This window comes from Tauraco erythrolophus, chromosome 25 (assembly GCF_009769465.1).
Source record: "Tauraco erythrolophus isolate bTauEry1 chromosome 25, bTauEry1.pri, whole genome shotgun sequence".
Lineage (NCBI taxonomy): Eukaryota > Metazoa > Chordata > Aves > Musophagiformes > Musophagidae > Tauraco > Tauraco erythrolophus.
The window spans coordinates 4,302,390-4,328,840 of NC_141489.1; the positions used below are offsets into that span (position 1 = coordinate 4,302,390).

At 49.1% G+C, this 26,451-nt stretch overlaps 1 protein-coding gene across 1 annotated transcript in view; it reads left to right on the forward strand.

Annotated features, from left to right (window-relative positions):
* Window positions 1-21,037: 21,037 nt before the first annotated feature.
* The window catches only part of LOC104373400 (acid-sensing ion channel 2), a 510,805-nt gene continuing 505,391 nt past the window's right edge, over window positions 21,038-26,451 (forward strand). The window contains exon 1 of the mRNA XM_086626442.1: window positions 21,038-21,601. Within this exon, the coding sequence (XP_086482568.1) occupies window positions 21,038-21,601 (564 nt within the window). The remainder of the gene's footprint in view (window positions 21,602-26,451) is intronic.

Below are 26,451 nucleotides of genomic sequence, written 5' to 3' on the forward strand. Positions count from 1 at the left end.
CAGGTACAAAAAAAGGCAGCTTTCCTCTGCTCTCCAAAGGAGTTTCTTCTTCATTTACACCACCAGCTAGGAGTCTGCCACAGCTTCCATTTTTCAGCTGAAAATAAGGGTTTAAAGAAACTAGAATGTGTCCCTGAATGGACTGATTTTGTCAAGAAAGAGACCAAAGTGGGAATTGAAGCCTTTACTTCTGCTTTTGTAAAATTCGGTTGGAGAATCGAACGGCTGCCACTGGAACGGACCCAGCTGGCCACGACAAAGTGAAGCGTTTCAAGGTTTATTAATACCCATCACACTTTTCAGGGCTTTGTTTAGTGAGAAACTTCAACTTGTCCTCAGTGCGGGAAGATTACAAGATGTATTACAGGATGCGTGGGCTGGAGAGCATCAGAAAATGCAGCGGCCAGACTTTGGGTGAGCAGAGCTGTGGTGGCTGGTGCTGGGTGCCACATGCCCACACCTGAAGGTCCATCCCAAGATGATGCTGTCTACCCCTTCCTCGTTCCCACTTTCTTCTGCATCAAAGGTGCTTTCTCTCTTATCCCTATATCCACGTGCTCATGGCCCTGGGCTTGTTATTGCTAGAAAAGGGTGGAAACCCCATTTGTGGATCTGTTGGGAACTGTGCTGAGCACAACTTTATGAAACAATCCTGGGTGAAAACGAGCCCAAGGGGTGTATTGCTGCTGGGAGCCCTTTGCTCCTTTACCTTGTCCATCAGTGCTGTCTGCATGGGTCCCTGTGCTGGGACCAAAGGCAGGAGGGAGGCACAGCTCTTGTGTGGCTGTGGAGGTCCAGCACAGGACCTCAAGGGAGGTTGGAGTAGCTCTGGGAAGAGGACATGGTGAAACTGTGCCTACAGCAAGGCAGAAACTCCTCTGCTGGCATCTCTGTGTGGCTGGCACAGCCCAGCTGCCCTCCTTTCTCACCTGCCAGGGCTTCTCCCCACGAAGACATTTGGTTCCGCAGTATCTCAGTGCTGCTGTTAGCCTGGCAGCAACAACAAAAACACCAGGTTAATTAAACACACAAGCACATAATTGCAATTAAACCCAAACAAACTGCTGAATCAGGATAGCAAATTGCCCGGAGACTGGGGGAGATGCTGGTTTGCTTATTCTTTTTTTTTTTTATCATAAGGGCTGATGATGCACAGCGTGGCCAAGCAAACACTGCAACATGAGATGAGCCACTGGCAAGAACATTTAGCCTGCTGAATAAAAGATAAAGATAAAGCCAGGACTGGGAACAGCCCGGCTGCTCGAGTCAATTTAGGTTGATTTCATTCTGGGGAAATCCCAGGAGTCTGCATGCAGCAAACATCTCTGCAGGTTGGAAACCCTCCCCAGCTAGAGCCAGCCCCACCAGCCCGCTCCACTCCCAGCTCACTATTCCAGTGCTTCAAACCAATGGTGATGAGGTCTGATGGCCAAAGCACCTCCTTGGCCCTTACCAAAACCCATGCCAAGGATGTCTTCCAAAGAATGTGCAAGGAGGGCATGTGATTTGCTCTGCAGCATGCCTGATCTTCAAGGAAAAAACTCAAGGACACATCAGGGACCACCTGAAAATAAACCTATGGAGTATTGCTGTCCCGTGCCTGGCCACTGCACCTGGCCAGCAATGCCCCATGGGGTACATGGAGGAGTTTTTGCACCTTCCCACCTGCACTACACAATTTCTGCAATACTTGTTTGCAGCGAACCCATCTATTATGCTCGCTCTAGGGTTGGTTTCTGTCGAGCTGCTTCAGTGTATCCCACTAAGGGCATAAAGTTGAGAGAAGCCGGTGAATTATAAGGTCCCCGATAGCAGGACTCGGCAAGTGGGCTGCTGTTAATCTTCCCTTTGCTACCCAGTTTTTGCTCTGCTTGTAATAAATCCCCGCACCTTTTGCTGTTGAAACTGCAGCCTCACTACTGAAAAAGGAGAAAAAAAAAAGCTGGAGAGTGCCATGTGCAGAAATAAAACAAGGGATGCGTGTCTCGACCTGGCCGATACTTCTGCTTATCGAGGTCTGAGCCTTAGCGTGGTCACCTGGTGTTAAATGTAATGCTATGGAAACTCATGCTGGACCACGACAGATTGGAAAAGCTTTTGGATTAATGCAGAAAATGGGACACACGGCGCTGTGTGATTTCTTATAGCAGGGCTGAATGGGCAGTTAGAGGCACGATGTGATGTTGCTTCCAAATCTGGAGTAATAGCTGGCTGCGAATTTGTTACTAAAAGTCTTTTCCCCAAATGCCACCCCTGTGGATTTACAGCTAGTTGTGGGGAAAGGTCAGATTTATAATAAAGGCTGGGAAAAAAGAAAATATGAGACTATCTACTATTTGCTGTAATATGATCAAAATAACTATTTCCATTTTTGTTCAAAATGGCTTTCAGTCTGGAAATTTATATAAAGCGGGAGTTAAAAATATGAAAAAATAATGATGAGAGAGCAAAGTACTTGATAGCACTCAAATTTCTGTGCTTTTATGCAGGTTCTTCATTTGCGAAAAATTTCAAACATTTGACTATTCACCTCCAGTTGAAGCAGGAAAAAAAAAGAAAAATCGGAGAAAAATCCCTTGAGGGCTTTGCAAATGTATGCTGCATAGAAGAAAAGGGGCAGATCTTCTGATGGTGGGACGAGCTGCATCTTGGTGACAGTACAAACCATCCCAGCATCCTTCCCAGTTCCCCAGTCCCTCTGCTCTCAAACTGCTGAGTTTCATTTCCTGTGGCTCAACAAATCCCTAATCCCAGAGCCGATTTCATGGTCAGGGGTTTACTTAATGTCTAGCCCTCGTTCCTGTTGACAACTAGATGGCTTTATAGTATTTGTCAGGCTGGGGAGCGTTGAAAAGGGTGCAAATTTATGTTAGCTTCCAGGCAGGAGCTGTGTAAGATCGCCTTTGTGTCGCTGAGAATTGCGTCTTGCTCGTGCCTGATGCTATAGAACATGCAGTCTTTCATGGTGAGGCCGTAAATGTTGTGACAAAGCTGGAGTACGTTCACCTGGGTAATACCTTTTATTGCACTGAGAGATATAGTTAGAAAATGGAAAAGCTTTTGGCACATACCCTTCTTCAGGTCTATAAATGTTACATGGCCCTTTACAGCCAACTGCGTTCCTGGCTACGAGGCCGTAAAGGATGCGGGAACTGAAGTCAAGGGAGAAAAATGAATGCCAAGCCATCGTCATCCAACAATGAATATAACAAGGCTTTCATCCTCTGGGTGAAGGAATGGAACTGGATTTCCCATGTTTGAAAACTTGAGATATTAACGGCACAACTCTCACCTGGGAAATGGCCTCTTGCTTTCCCCCAGCACAACTGGTCCCGGGCAGACCCAGTGATGGGACATGAGCTGCCCAGGACTGGTGGCATTGAGTGGGTGGACCTGCTGATAACCCCTTGGGCATCAAACAGGCAGAGGAGACCAAGCAGAATCATTCCCAGGCTCTGTAACTCATGGGTCTTGATTTCATCGGGCAGCACACGAATTGTTTCTACCTGAATCTTGAAAATTCCCATTGGAATTGGTGGAAAAGGAGGTTTTCAATACCATTCTTTCTTTCACTACTTTGGTAAAACACCAAGACCAACATGCTTCTCCGCCTCATGTAGTCCCCAAGAGGGAACATCAAAACATTTTCTCTGAGGACAGTTTCATTTTTTTGATAGCTCTGGTCTGAAAATGCTGTGGATTGGTCTAGAAACTGTCGTGATTTGAAGAGACTTGAGCAGGTCAGTTTTCACACAGTTGAAACATTCTGGAGGGAAAAAAAAAAAAAATCTTTTTTTGAGCAATTCTCCCGTTTAACTTTCAGCAGATGAGAAGTCACAACAAACTAGCCTTGAGTAGGAGTTGAACATCAAAACCAGACTCTTGCAGAGGAAGGAAAGAGATGAACTTAATGAACTTACTGTCTCAATCGTATAAAGTTGAGCATGAGAGTAATGTCATTTCTCAGCTGACAGTTGTGTTGCTGCTCCCAAATCTTTTTTTTTTTTTATTCCAACTATGTTAGCTAGTCTAATAAAAGATATGGCTTTGCTCCCCATACCTTGCCCAGTTGATATCTACAAATGCCAAATTCTGTGTCATGTCCTCAGTAGATGCAAAATTAACTGGAGTTGCCCCCGTTTGCAAGTGTAAATCTGTTAGAAATGTTTTATAGTAACACACTGGGTTGGATAACAACATGGGGGGGAAAGTTTGAAAAAAAATGTGTAGACTCACTCCCACAGAATGAAAATCCTTGCCCTCCTTCTTCCATTTCCATTTTTACACTGTTATATCAATGCTGGTATTTTTGATACACTTTGTAGGATGTACCAAAGTGCTTTTTAATATACTCAGATGTTTAAGAGCGCTGAATGTTTTGGGCTTTTTTCTTTACTCAAACCTTTAGACTTTATTAAAACAAAACAGTGTGATATTTCTGAAGGCAAATGCCATGAATTTCAAAAATCCAGAAATGTAATTTCGATTTAGGGCGAAAAGTCGGAGCAGGGATTGGAGACTTTCAAGCCAGAAGACCCCTCTGCTCTGTCTGTGACCACGGGAATGGCCCATGCCTCGTTACAAGGGCAGTTCTGGTAGATCTCTTTGATGACCTGCTTAGAAGCAAACGTGCACTTTCCTCTGTTTCTTCCAAATGCTTGTGTTTTCCCTGCATCCCAACAACTGCTTTTAGGTCATTTGTTTGAAGAGAAGGGAAACAAGCTGGTTAAATGCATTAGCTTCTTTGTTTGAGATGCTCAAATCCTGAAGCATGTTGATACCTATTTATTGCTCATGAAAAACCCCACCCAATACAAGCACTGGTCTATTCCAGACCTTCCCAGGTGGCTGGTTTTGGGAAGAGGGTGAAGATGTCCATCCAGGTCCATTGCTGGAGGCCAGAAACATCAGGTATGAACACTCCATTGCCCCCACCCACATCTTCTACCCCATCTCTGTGGGGCAGCACACGAGGGCGCAGCGGGCCAGGTTAAATGAGCACCTTGCAAAGAAAATGGATATATTTGGTTATTTCTTCTTTCATTTGTGCCCTCACCAGAGGCATCAGGGCTACAGCTGACGATGCAGAGTTAAGAAGTAGAAACTTTTTAAATTGAGTTTTGGCCTTCACAGGAAAAAAAAGATGGTAACGTGGGGTGACTGGGATCCCTTTGCAGGGAAACGTGGCAAAGCTGACAGTAAAATGTTGTTCATTAGGTGGATTATTAATGTTGAGATAGGAGGAGATATTCCTTGGGAACTGAGTCTTACTGAAATAACTCCTGTTTCTTCCCCCACCCCATACCATGGCTCTCAGATGGTGGGGTTAGGCTGAAAGGCAGCACTATTTGCTGTTGGACAGTGACTCCAGAGCAAACAAGCTCATGGTTTACAAGAGAACTTCTCCTTCCATTAGTCTCTGTCTCCAAAGCTCAGCCCGCGCTGCCGGAGCCCAGCCGCTCTCCTCCTTTGTCGATCACGGCCGGTGACAGAAGCTCGCAGGGTTCACGCTGGCCTGTGTGACACAGCCCACACCCCTGATCTTCAGCAGGGGATGGAGAGATGTACCTGGGTCTCCTGTAATTGGATTTGGAGAAAACACCAGCACAACCCACAGAGAGTCACTAGCTAGAGACAGTTGAATTTTTCCATCTACAGCTTTGTCATCATCGACATCTCCTGAGACAAGAGATCATAATTTCATTGCCAGGGAGGTAATTTGGGGAAAGATAATCCCCCGCCAACCTCTGCTATACCTTCCTTCCTCGTTCATACAATGAAGCTTTTGCTACTGTCATGCTTTGTGCAGACCTAAGAAGTTTATTGCTGAAAAGTGCATACTTTCTGCTGGGGATGATTATTTCTTGGTTGTTCATTGCTTTGCAGCATGAAGATTTTTTTCTAAGGTTTCTTTTGCCTTCTCCTTAGATACATAGTGCTGTTTGCTTTCTGAACGATGCTGGTAAAGTTGTCTATAGCAGTACAGGACCAGAAAGGGCCAGATCCTGTCCCCTTACACACTAGGGGAACATGCCTGTCTTGCTTACGTCACCCCAAATTTGGGGCAGTGACCTGGAGGTGCACAGATGTGCTGCCTGGTGCCGAGCATGCCGGAGAGAGCCACTCTGGGATTTTTTCTTTGCAGGCACCACCATCTAGTGCAATGCACTGGAACTTCATGTTTTCCCTTTGGATTTTATTCTGCAATTGCAATCGATCATTGGAGCTGGTGGAGTAATTGGTGTTTAATAGATGAGCCACTACATGGAGCTGTTTATTCTTCTTAATCATTGCAAGCAGTTCTCAAGGTGGGCATGATTTCTCCAGCCATGATGATGGGAACACTTGATGCTGGGTTCATGATCTGTAAAAGGGAATTTGCAAAGTGATCACACTGGCTGCTCTCAAAGGAGGGCAGTTTTCAGATTTTCTGGATTTTTGAGGTTGACTCAGTCCCTGTCTGCACGACCTAGGCAGACAGGATACCTGCGAGCAAGGGTGAGGGAAAGGGAAAATCACCACCTCTTGGGATTGAGAGGCTTTTGTGTGAACTGCACACCAAGCAAGTCAAGGGTGTGGACATTTCTGAAGGGAGCTGGTGAGAGGAGCACTGAGTCAGAACCTTCCACCTGGACAAGCCTCCTCCTTTGATGCTTGGTACCCTACCTATTTACTCTTAAAAGCTCTCCATATTTCTACAATCAGGCTCATTTTGCATAGGACTCACTACAAAAGGATGTGACACTGGCATGGTGGTGCAAGAGGTCTCTGCTGCTGAGCCACCACTGACTCCTGCTGCTGCCAGTGCCCCGTTGCTGGATCTGTTGTAGAAAGTGAAACTGGAAGGTGCAAATGGAGAGGTTCATTAGAGCCAGCATGGCTTTTCCTTTCCTAAGAAGTGTCTCAGAGTTTGAGTGGATCATGCCATAACTTTAACTAAGGACCTTCAAATGTAATACCTGCAAAGGCTACAGGCTAAGCTTTTCCTCCCAGAGTGCTGGCACTTGCCCCAAAATTAGGTAAACGGGGAGCAATGTGACCGTCATTCACCTACAGATGAAGGACGTTTATATTTTTGTTTGCCCTGTGATACTCCTCCAACACTGGTCTCAAATGGAAGATGATTTTCCTAAACAAGAAGACAGAGAGGCTCCCAACTACGTAGTTTGGGGAGAATTGCCTGGTAAAGCATGATCTAAAACTGTTTCTTCCTATCCCACAACAGCTCACTCATGGTCATGACCTGAGCATGGGTTAGGGATGGGCTGACATGCTTTGGGAGAATGAACCGTGGAGCTGAGTGCTCCAAGGCTGTCTGCATCGTTGGTCCTCAGCCATCTGGGGCAACTCTCCAGCCCTGCCATTTGTCCACAGTCAGGCAGAAGTTTCAAGCAGTGGAAATAAACCGACATTATTCCAGCCAGAGCTGATTTCATGAAAAATGCATTGTCTTTCCACAGCTTCAGTGAAAATATATTGGTTTCTGCCAGATTTAATTAGAAGCCATCTATTCTCAAAACTTGGGAAGAACTGGCACGAGAAGGGAGTGAACATGAAAGGTTTGAGAGACTTGAAATCTCTCACAGTGACTGAATTAATGGACTTTAACCGTTTGCCTGCAAACGAAACAAAAGTAATGTTTCATCCTCCTGAACATGCACTGGAAAATAATCATATGAAAACACTGAAATATTCATTTATTTATGACCTGGACTCAGAAATTACTGCTTTGCTTTACTTTTGCTTAAAATGCATCATTTTGCCCTAAAAGGTGAACTAAAAAATCATGAGTAAAACTATTACCCACCTTAAAAACAGGAGTAATGATGAGCGAAATAGAAAGCCACATTCAACAAAAAATAAATGTTTCTATTTTCTTTAAAAGGCCTTCAAATTTTGGTTTTGTCTGGTTTTCCCAATATAGTATTGTGGCAGTCTTTGAGATGAAAGCACTGCAACGAGAAATCAAGACATTTCATTTTGTAAGTGTCAAGGTAAAGAGTCTTGACTTTTCCAAGGTCTTTCTACCTATTTACTTTTGAGCTGAACTCAGTAAGTCTGCAAAAATCTATGGGGCTCTTGGAAAGGACTTGACTTCTCTTTTCAAACCTCTCGTTCAGCAGACAACTAAGGCCCTGTTTGCCAAAAGGTGGTGGTGTTGGTCAGAGACCAAAGACTTGCAGCATTTTGCTGGCGTTGACTTTGCTCCCAAACAGCCCCAAGTATGTCTTTCTGAAAAATAAATGGTCTTGGAATAACTCCGTTTGGATGCTCTTGAACCGCAATGAAGAGTCTTATTCCAGTTTAACCTTTGAAACCAAATTAACCTTCCCCAGAGCAAGGAATCTGTATTCTGGAATAAACGTACTCACACAGAGAGTTATTCTGCAATTACTATGCACTTTAAATTTGGTCTTACTGTAACGTGAACAAGTGAGGCAAGAGGGTGTGCTGACTGAGGAATGCCAAGAGCATCCCCTGCTACGTGGCAAAGACAAATACTCTGTGTACTCATCTTCATTGATTCCTGAATTTGATATTTGCCAAATAAAAGGCAATCCTTCAATGCATGAGTGATGAAATGACACGACTGCCCAAAGGTTTTGTGCCTTGGGAATCCCAGTGAAATCCCTATCAGGGACTTCTACACCTGATCTTTGCAGGAAGACAATGATTTAACAGAGGGGATGGGAATCATCATCAGAGAGCTTTGCGAGGACTCTGACTTTGCTTTCAGGTGGTTTTAGAATCATAGAATGGTTGGGGTTGAAAGGGACCACAAACTTCATCTAGTTCCAACCCCACAGCCACGGGCAGGGACACCTTCCACTACACCAGGTTGCTCAAAGCCCCATCCAACCTGGCCTTGAACACTGCCAGGGATGGGGCAGCCACAGCTTCTCTGGGCAACCTGTGCCAGTGCCTCACCACCCTCAGAGGGAAGAATTTCTTCCTTAGATCCCATTGAAATCTCCCCTCTTTCAGTTTAAACCCATTGCCCTTTGTCCTGTCACTACATGCCCTTGTAAAAAGTCCCTCTCCAATTCCTCTTAAACTGGTTTGAAGTAAGGTAAAGGGAAATGTGTCATTCGGACAGATCCAGAGAGCAGATCATACCGCTCAAACTAGACTGGTTTCATAAACCTTGGGCAGAGGATGGAACAGAGTCATGTTTCAGCTTCCTAAATAGCTGAGTTACACTACCACGGAGCAGCTCTCCTGTGGAAAGTCAGCCAAAAATTACAACACACTGAAGATGACTTCCCCCACCGCCTCGGGCCATCCTGCATCGGGCAAACCCTGAGTGCTGTAAATGATGAGGACCTGGAACGCATCGACTCTGACACATCGAGCTCAGGAAGAGGATGGGTTGCATTGCTTTGTCCTGGTTTTGATTAATGGGTGTCAGCCCTGCATCTATCCTGCAGTTATCAGTGATTTCCCACATTTTGGCAAGGTTCACTCAGCTGAATCACAGTTTTCTGTTTAAGGGCATTTACTGCTTGCAGACTTATCTGTCTTGTATTTACAGCTCCTTCCTCGTCAGGCTTCCCTGGGGATGGGGCTTCTCTGTTGGTGCTTGTCGTGGTTTTTTGGACTGAGGGTCGAGACAAGAACCGAGAGGGAGCACCCACCAACCATGGTCCCGGGCAAAACATGACTCAGGCTTTCTTCTTAAAACAAAACAATTTATTAACAGTTACTGAACAAGAGACACGAGGGAATGAAACCGGTTACTTGAGAGGAGAAAAAGAAAACAAGGCCAGATCTTAAAACAACACCTCCCCACCCCATTTCCTTTCGTTCCTGGCTCAACCTCCCCCCCCGGCGGCGCAGGGGGACAGGGAATGGGGAGTGCAGGTCAGTTCATCCATGTTGTTACTGCCGCTCCTTTATTAAAGGAGGAGGAGTCCTTACACCATTTTTCCCTTGCTTCGGTGGATCCCCTACTCACGAGGAAAAAAAGTCCCAAAACTTTTCCAGCGTGAGTCCTGCCCGCAGGATTGCAATCCTTTCCCATGGATCGCACCAGTTCGGGCTTTACCAGTCTCGGCCCCTCAGGGAGCTGCTGCCACTGGCGTCGGCGTGGGGCGTCCCACGGACTCCAGATGCCTCCACGACCTCGTCGTGCATCCCATGCCCCATTACTGACAGCACCTCGTCGTGCATCCCCTGCTCCACGGCCTCTCCTGGGCTCAGGCATCTCTTCCCCAACGTGGGTTTCTCCACGGGCCACGAGTGGGTCGCTGCCCCGCCGAGTACACCCTGGCTGCAGGGGGCCGCCCGCCATCTTCACACCGATTGCAAGGGAAACCTCAGCTCCAGCACCCCTCCTCCTGCTCCATCCTGACTGACCTGGTCGCTGTGGTTGTTTTCTCTGAGATCTTAATCTTCTCTGGGGGAGCTCGGCCCGGCGGGCACCCCGGGAGCGGGGCGCTTCCCGAGCCCCCCGTGCGGCTCCCCCGGCGCCATCTTGAGCACATGGCGCCGGCCCGGGCCCGAGCGGCCGCCCGGCCGGGACCGAGGGCAGCACCCCCCGCCCCTCTCCTCACTCCTGAGCAAAGAGTCCTTTTCCCGTCCCTTTGTCCCAACTTAAATAGGCAATTCGCAGAGGCGCCGATTTGCCTCAACCCCCCGAGGGGGATGGGAGTCAGATCTGGTGGCACAGGGAGCAAATCCCCTCCCCTTCCGCCAGAACACCCCCCCCCCCACATCAAACTGTCACAGTGCTGCAGCAGAAATGGTAATTCCAAGGGTGGGTCTCTGAAGGGTTGGACTGATGCCAAGATGGGAGATGCCTTCAGGAAGAGGCTTTCAGGAGATGCTTCAGACTCTGGTGCTGCCTCCATCTCTGCTGCTCTCTCCAGGTCAGCCACAGCGGGGATCCTGCCCACTGCCAGGCTCTGCTCGTGCTGACCTTCACTGAGCATGGGCTAAGTGAGGTTTTCTTGCCTCTTTGTTAAGACAAAAGCCCTGAAATGCTCTTTCAATCTTAAAAGCATGAGCCACTGCTCTGGCAATAACTGTGACCATGTCCGGCTTTCAAGTGAAGATGAGCAATGGTCAATTTTTAGCTGGTTGGGGATTTGCTTCTGAAGTTTCCCATCTGCTCTGGAGAGGTTCTTCCACACTACCCTGACCAGCTTATGGGATCTGAGTCCTGGTTCATTTCTGGCTAGCAGCAAACCTCCCATCACCTCCCTCCTGGCCAAAATCATGGCCAGACACTGAGCCACAGCAGCGAAATTAGCAGCTTTGCTAAGAACTTGCTTTGTTCTTCCAGTAAAAGTGGATTTGTTGCTGTATTTAACAATGAATAACGGAGAAAGCAAAGATGGGGCTCCGTTCCTCGCTCGCTGTATTAAAACTCTAAATCAGGTTGCCTACAGAGCCATCTCCGTTACCTTTGCAAATGGAAGTGGGGAATTGGCCTCTTTGGTCCCTGAGGAGGATGTGAGCCCTCTCAGCACGGCTCATAAAGCACCTGGATTGCCCCGAAGCTGCCAGGTTGCAGTTTGCAATGTTGCAAGCCACAACAACGGGGTCTTGTGGGGAAAAGTCTGAGACTCCTCGTGAGGGGCAGCTCTGCTGTAATTCAGGGCAGCAGAGAGAAGGCAACGGGCAGGTAATTGGGCTGTGCCTTCGCCTTGCTGTGCTGCCCAGGTCTCCTTTACCTGTAAATCAAGTGATGGACGACTTACAGGTGGATATTTGTATCAGAAAGCCCACATTCTGACTAGTTTTCTCTGTTTGTAAAATCCTAACCCAAAAATATTGCTCTTGCTGAGACATGGCTGGAAGGACCACAGGGAAGGTGGTGGGGGAAAGGGCATCTCAGTCGTCTTCTGTTATGTTTAGTGTGATCTAATTCTGATTATTTGTTTCAAAACAGAAAAAAAAACATTCCAATGCTTTGATTTTGTTTGAATTTTTTGTTGTCATTCCACAAGGTTTACGTTTTTTCATTTGATTCTTCTGGCAGCTTTTTTTTTTTTTTACTGGATATCACCACCTTCACTACAAATAGCTCTGGTTGACCTGAAAATGCTTTTCCACTGATCAAATAATTCATCTTAAACGCTCTTTTGAGTGAGAGCAGTGAGTCACTCACTTCTCTACAAAGCTGGTAAGAGCCTGTTTCACCAGCCAAGCCAGCAAAGCTCACAACCACAAACAGAGAGTGCTCAGCAGGTTGGTTTTTTCCCCCTCTGATGCCATTAAACCACGGAAAAGAGCTCCCTCCTTCATCTTCTGGAATGAACTTTCTGTCCTCCTCTAGACAGGAGACCAGCAAAGGCACCAGGGTAGAGAACTGGTGATGCATTTGCAGATGGCAATGAGCAAGGACGTGCTCGTAGGGCATGTCTTCGTGCACACGTGGCTTCATGCACACCTATGGCTCTGCCTTGCCTCTGCAAACCAAATGAGGTGGGAAGAGGAGGGCAGGAGCTTCAGGTGCTGGCAGGAGATCTGCTGCTTCAGGGGTTGTGGCTGCCAGTCCTGGGGTCTGGGGAAACTGGAAGGAGGATCCCATCTGGATAAGCATGCGGGCACGATCATTCCAGAGCAGTCAATATCTAACAGCAGAGATGGGCTCATCACGGCGAGGGTGAGCATTGCTGTCTGGTCAGCTAAGAGTAAACTCACAAAACCTTTTACTGCTGGGTCATGGAGCCCAGATTGCACAAGTAGAGCTATTAACAAGTGATGCCGAAGAGAGTTTTTTTCCACTTCTTTAGGCAGACTGAAATATCAAGTAAGAAGAGTCAACTGCAGGTGGAACAGAGCATTTCAATTTAGATCTTGTGTCCTTCTCCTTTGGGTTTTAATCTGTAAAGTGTTTTTTGGGTTTTTTTTTGTTTGGTTTGTTTGTTTGTTTGTTTTTTTAGTTTGGACACACAGTATTTGAAAAGACAGAGATGATCTTGGGAAAAAAAAGAATTATTGATGCCACTCTGCATTTTTTCCCCACTGAAAGCAGGCAAAACTCTCCAGCTTTTCTGGGCCTTTCTTCTCACCTACCATCTCAGGTACCATCTCAGGGAACCTATGATGTCTTTCCACAGAAGCAAAGGGCTTCTGCAAAGATAAAACCCTTTTTGGTCACATTTTAGACAATTTGAAGGGCTCTGTTTAGCCTGGGCAGTTCCACGGAGCTGCTCAATCCTGCAAACTAAAAACTCTGTGCAGTTATTACTGTGTCTCTTTGCACAAACTTAAATTATACCCAAAAGGAATACAGAAATTTCATATATTCTTCCCCCTCGGAAAGGGCAAGGATTTTAAATGAGACTTGTTCTACCAGTGCAGGAACAGCTCCTCTCCGGAGTGGATATAATCTTACTGAAGAGTAAATACCATAATCTGGTAGAGTTCCTGTCCCTGCTGCTTCTCAGACCATTGAATAAACATTAACAAACCCATCCAGCATTCCCGAGGAGGAAAGGATTAGGCCCATTCAGCACAGCAAATTAAATGACAGTTTCCAGACAGTACCAGAGGCCTCGGATGGCCTCCAGCAATCTTCACCCCTTCCTTATCTGCTGCTCTGATTTCCATAACAAAAGGTCTAACAACTTCACGGGACACAGCCTTGGCATATCAATCTGTCCCCACAAAATACAGCGTTTCCAGGAGGCTTTGTAGGGCTTCTTTAAGCCAAGTCACTCACCGTCAGCTGCAGTCCCCCAAAACCCCATTGAGGAGATCTCCACAGATTAATGGAAATGAAAATAAATTATTTTAGTCAAATATAGTTGAAATAGGCTTAAAATAAACATGCCAGGGCAAGCATGGTCTTGGGTTCACACTTGTCCTCGAGTGCATCACTCACTAACTTAACCCAAGCTCCAGAGCCCTCTGGAAGGGCAGAGCCAAGCACAACTCGTGCCATAGAGTTGCCAAGACTCGTGCTCAGCCTCCATTTGGGCATCTTTTGGGACTGAGCATGGCTGCACCACTGGCATTGCCAGTGTCACAGCCCATGGCAACCATTGGCACCGGGATGGGAAGCGGATGGGAGCACAGACCCTGTGAGGGAGCGGTGAGGATCACACCTCTGTGATGACAGCCCCAGGCAGCCTCATTACTGCACTCTAATTAATTCAAGCTGGGATTTGCTCTTGATAGAAATGCAAACAAAGGTTTCCTACCTGCTGGCTTTGCAAAGTCAAGCAGGGCTGGGAAACCATGCTGTGTCCTCATGGCATTTGGAGGGGGTTAGAGTCGGATTTGCAAGCTGCTTGGGACCTTGGTGTGCCAGGACCAGAGGTGAGTCCCTCCTTCTGCTCAAACTATCCCACTTTCAGGCCAGAAATCTCCTAAGGATAAGCTTTTCCATAAGTATAGCAGCATCTTCTCTTCCAGCAGGAGCATGTTAGTGGGCTGAATCCCTCTTTGCCTGACCCATTCATCGTGCCAAAGAGCTTTTGATTTTCCTGTTTTCCTATCCTATTGATAGCATGTCCCTAAGCAAATGCTCCATCAGCATGGGGGATGTCCTCATCAGGACACCCCAAACGTGATGATGTCCCCATCACATGTTGGGTGTCTCTGGTCCTTCATCAGTCACTGGGGATTGGGTCAGCCCAGCCAGGGAAGTCCAAATCAGCTCATCCTGAAGCAGATCCTTGCCACCAGCTTTTTACTCCTTGCTTGTGAGGGCTAAAAGAAATGCCTGGTACCATGCTGGGGTCAAATGGAAATGGCACAGAGAGGTCCACTAGGGATTGTCTGTCCCATCTCACCTCCCAGCTTTGGTCCTTTGGCAGCAGGATAGCAATTATCTTTTAGATTGTTTTTTTTTTTCTTATTATTTTCTCAGTTCAGCCACTTGAGGAAGGACAATCAGGGTTGCCATAGCAATGAAAGGATGACTTCTTAATTTGTGGGATTCTTTCTCTTAATTATTCCAAGAATTGTAATCCCATGAAAACTGCTTTCTTTGGAGAATTTCAGTTGGGAGCTGCACTGGCACTGAAAGAGACGTTAAAAAGAAAGAAAAGCTGATGAAGACATTTTTGGGCAAAAGAATGAAAAAAAGATATATTTCGGTGAATTTTCCTGGGCTGTTTCATGTGCCGACAAGAACAAATGCCTGGTGTTATCCAGAAACAAGGGCCTGGAATGGGCCCTAAACTTGAATTATTCATGAGTAATTCAAAGTGCTTTCATAGTCTTTCCGAGGAACAAGAGTATCAGGCAGAACTAACACATATAAGTCAAAATAAAACCGTGTAAAGCTTAACAGAGAACAAGTATGATTTCAAGGGCTATTTAAATGAGGAGGCACCAAAGGAAAACGTTGCTCTTCTATTGCATTTTTCATCCCCAAATATCTAAGCCCAAGGCACGGGATAGGAGCACCGTTACTCTAATTTTGCACGGAATGAAAAAACGGCGGTGGGTTGCTCGGAGTCATGCAGCGAAGGAATGGCACACGAGGCCGGAGCCGGCGGCCCCTGCCATCCTGCCAGCTCGCTTTGCACGCCGAGCAGGTGCCATGCCAGCCACCGCTAGCGCGAACGTCTTCCAACCCCGGCTGATAAACGCGGCCCCAGAGAGAGGGCTGATAAATCTAAGCTATTGCAGAGAAGCTGGGAATGTCAGGGAGCGGGGCAGGCTCCGAGTGCTGCAAAACACTACTGCAAATCCAATATTCCCTTTCTGTAATAAAATCTGTAGATGGAACCCGGTCTGCAGTCTCTGGGCTGATTTGGGCTGGGAGGAATCTCTGTGCCCCAGGGAAGCCTCTGCCCCCATCACCAGCCAGATTTGGAGGCTGGAGGCTCGGCTGTGCCGCCACTGAGCTATTAATGTGCTATAATATTTCTGCAGGCAGAGGAGGAGGAGGAGGAGGAAGGCATGCTGGAGCATCCTCTTTGCTGCTGGGGGATGCCAGGCACAGCTGGTGGAGAAATCTTCCCCCTCAAAATAATCCTTCCCCTGGAAAATGCTGATTTAACTCTGTCAATATGATGTTTTTATCAGCACCTTTTGGGGGGGGGCATGGGTATCAAAACAGAGCATTTCATTGTCTTCCAACACCTTCCCGGAGAAGGTGTTTCCCAATATGCTTTTTTCTTTTTAATTGCTTTAATTGCTTTCATTTTGTACCTCATTGTAAATCCAAGCATAGTATTAAATACATTGAAATCCAATCAACATTTCAATTTTCTATCTATACGAAAAAGCCATTTAACTGAGCCAAAGCTACTTTGGAAGGGATCAGATTTAATTTCAGGGAAAACATCAGCATTCAACATTATGTTCCCATTTGGAAAAGCAGACTCATTTCAACAGCCGAGCTCCCGCTGCTGAGGAGCTCTGGGTGCCCCACAGTTCGAAGATACTGGCAACAAGCAGTTAGGTGACAAGAGGGTTCGAAAAGGTCAGGGAAAGGCTGAGAAATGGAGAGAGACTTGTAGGACCACAATCATCTTGAGCAGAGTCTTTCTTTTTCCAGATGTCGTTATCGTTGGCCTAGGGCTCCTTGGCTTCCCCTCCAAGTGCCCGTTGTCCTTCTGTTTTGCAAAGCCTACAGAGATGCGTCAAAAACATCCTGTGAAACTCAAAACTCAGTGGGACACCGGTGGGGACGTTTTTCTGGTCTTTGGGGGAACCACACAAACAATCTGCAGCTGTGCCAGGAAAGATGAACCACTCTCTCAGACTGCAACCATTGATACTTTTTCTTTTCTTCTTTGTTTTCTTTTCCTAATCAAGCCCAAAAGGAAAAATAAAACCAACAAATTGGCAGAAAACATAGCAAAATATTCAGTGCTAAGGAGGGGACTCTGGCCCTGGGCAGTGGGGATTATGTGCTGAACCTCCTGGGGAACCAAAGCCTCCCCTTTTATTTTTAAAACAACCCATTGCTCTGCCTGTAAGACCAGTCCTGACCTTCCCAGTGGAAACCCTTCGCCTGGGACCTGCTTCTGGGAGGGCCCAGGTGGGGCTGCGGCAGCAGAGGGGCTCACCCGGGTGGGGGGACTCCTCTCCATCTCTTTTCCTTGCCCGAATAAACCCGTTTACCCTGTTTGAGAGCTGGGGTCCCTCGCCATGAGCAGTGCACCGAGGCTTTGGGACACAAGAGGGCAGGCACAGGCTGCGAGAACGAGAGAGGGACCCGGCTCTGCTCCTTGTGTCCCTCGGCCACCCCGGCCCTGCTGCTCCCCTCCACGCTCTGTCTCTGCAAGGGATGGGGAAAAGGGATTTTTCCCCAGGGATATGTCTTCTGGCCCTGCGTGGCTCCTCTGTCCTTCTTTCTGAAGGAGCCGCGAGGTCTGTGCGGAATATTTAGGGGCTGAGGTTGGGCTACGAGCTCCCAAAGCAGCTCCTTCACCGCCCCGGGAAGCACTGCCGTTCCCTGGGTGTCCCCAAGGAAGGGGAGTGCAGGTGTCCTTAGCTGGGCTTTGCCATCTCAGGGGCTTTTACGGACCAGCCAGGCTGCTTTGTCCTTACCGTGCACATCCGCCCGCAGAGAGGCTGTTCACATGGGCAGCGAGAGGTGCCAACAGCCCTCACTGTCCCTTACGACCCATCTCCCCCATCCTTGCTGGTGTCAGCCCATAGTGCATCCCCAGGCATGACCAGAGCTCCTTTCCTCAGCTCTCAGGACACCATGGCTGATGCCAGTTCTTGGGCACAACCCGAGCCACAGGCACTCACTGGAGAGCGTTTGTCTCCGTGGTTTGTCCCCAGTGCCACAGGCAGTGGAGCAGAGTCCAGCGAGCCAGCGCTGGTGCCACCAGTGCTGGTGGACAAGGCCCTTTTCCCTCGAGACTGCAGCCAAAACACTCTACATAGTGAAATAATCAAAGGCAGCAGATGGTCTATGGTGTGAATTACAGAAAACAGGATTGTAAAGGCAGCGCGCGTGGTGAACAAATAAAAGCATTAACGCACCAGGCCAAATAACGCAGACGGGAGGGAGAGGAGGGAGACTTGCAGATGGGTTAGTCATGGCGGGAAAGGGAGCCCGTTCCTGCCAGGAAATTTTTAGTAAATGAATGGTCCTGTCTCAGGCCGTAGGGAGATGGTGAGCACAAGAGTAGATGGGCAGCGAGGTCTGGAGCCCAGGAATGAGGGTGCTGTGGCCGCTCTGTCCTCAGCTGCTTTAATTCTGGTTCGCACATTGCTTGGGTCTGCTCAGCACTGTCTTCTCCATCCCTCCTGGAAAGGGCATGACAAGATGCAGGAGGTTTGTAAGGCCTCACCTTGGCTGAATTTCGGCTCAATAAGGAAGGGGCACAGCTCTGTTTAGCACAAATAGGCTTGTGTTGGGAGTCTGGCTTTCAGAAACCAGCAGAGATGCAGGAGGAGGAGCTGGTTTTGCACTGCAGGGCTTATGTGGAGTCATACAAAAACGAAACCAGCCTTGGGTGGCAGCTCCTGCTCCCTCTGCACCCCAGCTGTCCATGAGGACCGGCCGCAGTCTCGGCACAGTCCTGGAGCCTTCTGGCCATGGAAGGAGGGGTCAGCATCAGAGCAGCAACCCAGTACGCTGAAAAGACTTACCAGGGAATTCAGCTCATGGCTATATTGGAAGCTTTCGAGGTGACTGCTCACAAGACCTTTGTCCTTGCTCTGCCTCAGTTTCCCTGGTGCGTTGTGCTGCCATATAGCAGTAGTATGCTTGCGTATCTCAGACTGAGGAATACTCCCATAGAATAATCTATGCTGGGGGATGCCACAGCTGGGCTCACCTTTGGCTGCCAGGGCCAAATGTGGCTTTGGAGGTAGCGAAAGCTGAAACTATCTTATCTTTGGGTGAAAATCATCAGGGGGAGGACAGGGTGGCTCATGGCCAGGGGACGAGGGATTCAGGGGTCCTCAGTGGAAGTGAAGCACCTGAAGAGCTTGAAGGGGCCAAATGGTGCAAGGTGCAAAGGCTCTTTCAGGGTCTGCTCTCATAGTAACAGCACTTGGGGTTGTAGATTCAAAAACTGGGCTCATTTTGTACCAGCTAATCTTTGGGTTTGTCCTTAAGGTAACTTCAGGGTGGCTGTGAGTCACTAGGCATTGCCCTGCGACTGTGACAGGCTCTGCCTGTGCTTTGACCCTCTGCTCCCACCTCATCCAAGCTGGAAAAGTCACCTCCGGAGTGCTACCATGGCCCCTGGGACCCTCACCTGCTGGAATGCTGGGTGCTGTACAGAGATAGAGTTTTTAATTCTGGATCTGAACAAAAGCAGGCGAATATGCTATGATGCACCGAGACAGCATGGAGGGGAGTTACTCCAGATGCTGCTCAGACCCCAGCACCTTTCATCTCTGGGCTGAACCCCGCTTATTTCCACCTCCTGCAGCATGCACTAAGGATGCTCTCAAGTATGGAGGCATCACTACAGGATTTTGCAGCATCTCTTAGGTAGGAAACCTTCCCCAGTTTGCCTCCCCCCGCCTCCTCCTTCCAACCCTCCTGGCTGAATGCACATCTGGGCGCATCTCCCCCAGACGTATCCATCACAGCTGCCTTTCAGCAGCAAACAAACATCTGGAGATCCTGTGGCCCAAAGTCTTCCGAGTCCTCTGGGGGCTGAGCCCGGGGGGGTACAGGAGCAGCTGGGCACAGCCCCCCCGAACCCCCTTCCCCAGGCACGGCCGCTCACGGCCTCGCCCCGCAGGTCGGAGCCGGGGGCTCCGCCCGCCGCCGCCTCTCCCGGCCCTGCCCGGGCGCTGGCAGTGCCGCGGGGCCCCGGAGCGATGCGGAGCCGCGGAACGATGCGGGGCTCCGGAGCGGTGCGGGACCCCGGAGCGATGCGGGGCTCCGGAACGATGCGGAGCTCCGGAGCGATGCGGGGCTCCGGAGCGGTGCGGGGCTCCGGAGCGGTGCGGGGCCCCGGAACGATGCGGAGCTCCGGAGCGATGCGGGGCTCCGGAACGATGCGGGGCCCCGGAGCGATGCGGGCTCCGGAGCGGTGCGGGGCTCCGGAGCGGTGCGCGGCCGCGGAGCGGTGCGGGGCTCCGGAGCGGTGCGCGGCCGCGGAGCGGTGCGGGGCTCCGGAGCGATGCGGGGCCGCGGAGCGGTGCGGGGCTGCCGTGCGGTGCTGCAGCGGCGGGAAGCGCAGGGCCCGGGGCGCGGGGCGCTGCCGCAGCCCCTCTCCTCCCGCCGCCTCCCCCCTCCGCCTCCTGCGCGCTCTCATTTTTCGCTCCAAGCAGCTGCGTGACAGAGGAGAAGCTTCACGCTGGCGCTTCCTGCCCTCCTCGGTCTGCGTGTGTGCGTGGAGCTGAGCAGCAATTTCCCTCCCCCTTTTCTTCTTTTTTTTTTTTCCTTTTTTCTCTTTTAGCCTTTCCCTTTCCCTCCTCCTTTTCCTCTCGTACTCCTCCTGCTGAATTAGCTGCCCGCCTTTCCCTGAGACTATCGCTTTGGAAATAGCGCTGGCAGCACAGGGTGGGTTTTTTGTATGTTTGTTTTTTGTTTTTGGTTTTTTTTTTTTGGGGGGGGGGGGGGTGTGGTATTTCTTGGGGCCCTGCCCGAAATGGAGAGGTGGAGAGGAGAAGAGATGCCTGAAGGCAGCGGCTCACATCCCCGGAGCTGGGAGAGCATCTGAAAGCCCCGCTGCTCTGCAAGGCATCAGCTCTGCGAAGCAGCATCCTCGGGCTTTACGCACTAGTTAACAGGCTGCGAGCTGCCTCGACTTGTTTTAAGCTCTCTCGCTCGCTTAATCTCATCCCTGTGTGCATGTGTGTGTGTGTAGGGGGAGGACTTTATTTCCATTGGCTCCGCTTTCGCTGCCCACCCACATCTCTTCCACATCACCTTGGTGTCTCCCTAAATAAAACCAGCCCTTCTTATCGCACTGAGGAAATCAAGAGCGAGAGTTTGAATGGATTTTATATAAATATTTACCCCTACAAAGCTGTGGCTGAGCTTGTGGGATAAACTCGCAGCAGCTGGCCTGAGACTGTTCTTCTCTCTCCCTCCCCTAAAAGGGTTTAATTACTTTCGAGAGGGGAGGGGAGGGATCCGGATCCCAGTTCCAGCTACAGACTGACCCAAAAAGCAGTGCCAGGATTTAACTAACTACCCCTCATGGATCTGAAGGACAGCACCAGTGAGGGCAGCATGGGCAGCCTGCAGCCTTCCAGCATCCAGATTTTTGCCAACACCTCCACGCTCCACGGGATCCGTCATGTCTTCGTCTATGGGCCAGTGACCATCCGTCGCCTCCTCTGGACCTTGGCCTTTGTGGGCTCGCTGGGTCTCCTCCTGGTTGAGAGTTCGGACCGGGTGGCTTTCTACTTCTCCTACCAGCATGTGACTAAAGTGGACGAGGTCGTGACAAACAGCCTGGTCTTCCCTGCTGTCACCATCTGTAACCTCAATGAGTTTCGCTTTTCCCGGCTCACCACCAATGACCTGTACCACGCTGGGGAGCTCCTGGCTCTGCTTGATGTCAACCTCCAGATCCCCAACCCTCACCTGGCTGACCCAGCCGTCTTAGCCATCCTCCAAGAAAAGGCCAACTTTAAGCAGTATAAACCAAAAGTTTTCAACATGCAGGAGTTCCTGGCACGGGTTGGCCATGACCTGAAGGATATGATGCTCTACTGCAAATTCAAAGGCCAAGAGTGCAACCATGAGGACTTCAAAACTGTGAGTATGAGCAGACCCTCTGCTTTTCTCTTCTCTGGGTGCACAGATGGTGGTGGTGCTGCAGGACCAGGACAGCATTGGAGGTCACTGGCCAACCTGTGTGAGCACGGTGCAATGAGTGAATGGTGTCTGGTGGGCTCTAGCATGGTAGAGGAGGAGGAAAAGGCAGCCTGTTGAGTTGGAGTTTGTTTGCTGGAGTCCTAACGGGGGCTATGTGGGGCCAGCCCTGCAAGGGGCTTGCAGCAGGTCCAGCCTCCATCCTGCATCAGGCCCACGGCTCCCAGGTGGCTGCTCGGTGTCAGATGGGTCCTGCTGAGCATCAGAGAGGGCTTGGGGGTCTCTTCATATGACCAGTGAACGTTAGCCAGCTGAAGAAAGTAGAGAGGGCTGGAAAGAAGCCAGCGAGAAAGGCAGCATTCAGGGATGGTCTGAGTGATGTCCATTAGCTAGTTGTATTTCCCCGGGTGTTTGTATCCTTGCTGAAATCATGGCAGGGGAAATTTTTCTGCTCGTTCCTGGTGGTCATGGCTCATAAATCCTGGTTTGCTGTGCAGTGTGGGCAGCAGCTGGGTACCTTCTTGGTGCTGTGTTAGAGAGAAGTGGGGGGGGGGGTGGGGAGAAAGAGGAAAAGAAATCAGGCTCAGCTCTGATCCCAGTCTGCTCTTAGGCTGGTGGGGAGGTGGAGCGAGCTGGGTAGCCTGGAGGAAGCAGACGCTGCTCAGTTTACAGCTTTTGGATGACACGCTGATGGCAGCGCAGGCTGGCCTGGGTAGTTTGGCTGGCAAAAAGTATCAGCTTAAAATAAAAATAAAAAGTAGGTTGCCTGGAAGAAGTGATACCTCTGGTGTGCTGCTGGGGCAGGTGAGGGTACTGAGCTGGGGAAGGGGCTGCAGAGAGGTCTGCTCCCCCCAGGCTGGTGATTTGAGTCATATCCTGGCAGAGATGTGGGTGTGCAGGCTGGGGACTGGGCTAAGTTGTACTTTGCTCTCAGGCCACGCTGGTCGGTCCCTTTGCACCAACTGAGATGGCTCGGGGGGGATCGGAGATCCTGGAGTCAGTAACGCTACAGCTTCCAGACAGTTGTTCCTCTGGGAGCGATGCTGCTTGCTCTGCTCGCTGCTCTGTCCTGCAGATCGGCAGGTGCCACACCAGGTTTTGTGATGGTCTGGTTTGTCAGCAGGATCTTTGTCTGTGTTTAGGAGAAGGGAATATTTTCTGTCTCTGCTGCTTTTGGATCTCCCAGCAGACGAGTCCGACTGACTCATGCTACAAAGTCATTGCCATCACCCGAACTGTGCTCTCGGTAAACGTCTGAGCAGGAACATAGAATTTGATGCCTCAGTTATTGCCCGTGCATAACCCTGATGCTGTGCCCGTTTCAACTTGGATATCCAGGCAAACCACTCCTTTGCTTCTGTTGCCTGGGCAGATCTGAGCAGAGGTTGGGTCATACGAGGGTATCAATAAAGCCACCAGTAGAAGAGCTTGCTAAAGAAAAGCCATGTGTGACTGACAGAAGAGTTGGGGAGTGAGGACAGATCCCAACGGGATGGGCAGACTCCTAAACCATAGCGAGGGGGTGGGGAGAGGCAGGTATTCTGCCTGTGGGCTTCCCAGTAATGCAATAAACACCGGGCAAAAGCAAAAGCCTCAAAGCCAGCAAGCAAACAGCACATTCAAAATATCTGCAGGACTTAAAAAAGCAAGTCCTGCTCTTGGATAAGACCAGAGCTTTGGACAGCCTCCCTGGGACACGGTGGGGTGTCACCTCCCTGCCCAGTTAGTATTTTGAGGTAGCTGCTTCTGAAACAATGATTTATTTTTTTTTCCCCATGGGGGATACAGTAGTTTCCAGAAAGACTAAACATTCTCTATTGGCTGAATAAATCTTTGCTGTGTTAAAACATGTTAAAGCCAGCTAGAAACAGAGAGGGTATCACGGACTGACAGTGCTTGTCCTTGTCAAAGTGCTGTAGAGATTCAGAAACAAGGCAGTGAAATACTTCAGTCCATTCTGCAAAGCAGCTCCGAGATGATCCAGAAGCCAATATCCTCCCAGCACTGCCCGCTGTGCCTTTCTAACAGGTGTTTAAGTCTCACTGACTCCAGGTAATCCCTCAGGTTATGGAAATCCAGGGAACAGCATCCAAAAGGGACATGACAACCATGTTTTCCTTCCAGACTTCTCAGAGACTAAAGGCTGTAAAAAGTCTCTGCTTGAGAGCTGAGTAGGTCTTTCCACAGGGAGCGTGCTGTAAAGGTCTTTGAACTGCCTCCGGGCTGAATCAGAACCTCATGTCCTGGATGAATTTTGCATTTAATCACCAACGACCTGTTGCAACTGGATATATGCAACTCTGTGACAGCCCATCCATTCTGCAGCATCACCACTTGGAAAAAGAGGAGAAGCATCATCACTGAAGTCTGATTTCTCTCCTGTCTGAGTGTATACCCCAGAGCAGTTTTGTAATACGTCATCGTGGTAAAGAACTCTGACTCTTTTTCTGTAGTCCCCAAATTCACGCGTCTGGGAGCAGGAGAGGCAGGAGTTTTGCAGTCGAAAGCTGGATCAGAGCAGTTAACTCTGCAATAAGGTTCTGCTAAAGAAGTTAGCACAGTCTTGCCAGCTTTGGATGCACGGGGTGGGGGTGTTGTGTTCCCTGAATACAGCACATGTTGCTTTTGCTGCATGAGAAAGCAGCAGCTGGAATGGCAGCGACTTGGCACTTTGAAAATGTGACTTTGCCCTCCTTCCTCCTCCTCTTCTCTCTTTCAATTCTCCATCGCTGCTTTATTAACAGGATTTGAGCTGTGCTTTCCTTGCACTCCCTGTTCCTTCTCCCCAGGATAATGTTTAACGCCTCTCAGACAACGTTTCCCTGTATTGTGGTCTGCTCAGAGGACTGAGTCCCCTAAGCTTTTCTGCAGAGATCCATCCGAAGGGAATAGCAAGGTCTTAGCAGAATATGTGCCGATTCCTGAGCTGGCATTGCAATGTGCCGAGCAGCGGATCAGATAATGCAGATCTCTGCTGTAGGCAAAGCAATGAAGGATAGAAAATTGGCAGAATACGCTTTAGCCAACCCGTTCCCTTAGAGTATTTGGAGGAGGGAAGCCTGATAACAGCAGCAGCCCAGGAAATCCCCTCCTTTTTTCCTGCATTGCTCCTCCCAGGAGGTCTCGGTTGAAAATGACCTCACAGATGGCATTTTTCCGGAGGAGCTGTGCTCATGCTGCTCGACATGACATTAGGGTCTTCCCATCCTACTGCTGCTGAGCGTGGTAAAGCTGTGGCTCGTCAGCCCTAAACACATGGCTGTGATTTTCCAGGTATCTCTGTGAGTGTGCTGGAGCAAAGCCTCTTACCTGGGCATCTTGGTGTGACTCGTGGCCCTTTGCTGTTCCAGCATGGGATGAACTGCTTCATCCTTCCAGCATGGGAGGATATGGAGGATATGGTTTAATGGGGATTAGGGATGGTTGGACTTGATGATCTCTAAGGTCTTTTCCAACCTAGAAATCTATGAATCTATGAATCTATGAACTGAGCAATGGCAGAGGAGATTTTGGTGTGTGGCACAGCAAATGCATGGGACAACAAGGGACAATAGTCTGTGACAACCCTTTCAGCCCACGGGGCAAAGGCAGAATAACCGATGGGTGACCTGGGTGTAGACCCCGAGAACGTGAGCTGCAGAGGGAACGGGCTGTCTCAGTCCCACCTTGCTGAGAAAAGTAGCCCCAGCAGCCAAGCCCTGCCAGGCGTATTCAGACGATGGCAGTGGGTGTGCATGTTTTTCGGTCGGGTCATTTGCTAAATGGAATGTGTGGCGTGTGCTTCCTCGCACATCCAGTTCATTTCAGAGGCAGCAGAGTAACTCAGCTTGTGCCTGCTATGCCTCTGTTGCCAATGTTTATTTATTTTCAGTGGCCATGACAGTCGAAGGATGTAACTCATTTATTTTCGATACACATTCTTACTGACAGACAGCGTCCACATAATGGAGAGCATCTCATGTGCATATTCCTATTTCGAGACACAAATTTCTGTCAATCTATCTGTGTTTCTCCATGAATATTTTTTTTCTCCCATTCTGTCTAGTGTGCCCATGAGGCCAGTATTTAGTAAACAGCTTTCGCTTTATAGACTTAGTCCATTCTCATCTGCTACCATACAACTTCCACTTTCTTCAAGAAAAAAAAATCAGGATGGTGGCTGCTTGATTCAGGAAAACGGTACTTCTTTCTATTTACCATTTTTTTTCTGGAAAATCATTACTTTTTCCAAAGTTTGCTCCAGGATCTGAGATGCCATAATGAGATCTACAATTCTGCGATGCCTTTTGCACAAATAGATAGTTCTTTCACCTGGACGCCAAATCTTTGTGCAGCCTTCCCAGTCTGCATTATAACATCTTGAGTTGGCACGTGCCGTCGAGTTTCAGCGCATGGGCATAGGCACAGGAGGGAGTGAGGGTCATCATGTTGCTGTTGTAGTTGTCTTGATTGGGTGTCTAAAATGAGGTGGATTGTTCCTGGGTCATGTATCTGGCTGGCATGCAAACCGTGCCGTGAGAAATGCGGAGCCTCATTCTATCCAGTGCTTGCCTGAACTAAGTTTCTCTGGTCCTTAAGCATTTAGCTGCAGAATGAGTGTGGTAGTGCTTCCCCATGGAGCTGATGGGGTTTGTATTTCCTTTATTTATTACAAAATGGTAGGATAATGCTTTAAAACTCACCAGAAAGTTTCATGGGAGGATGCCAGTTGTGATGAACAGCTGTTCATGAAAAAATCTTCCTGGGTCTTGAATGGTTTCTGGAGTTAAAATCTAATGAAGACAAGGCTGTAG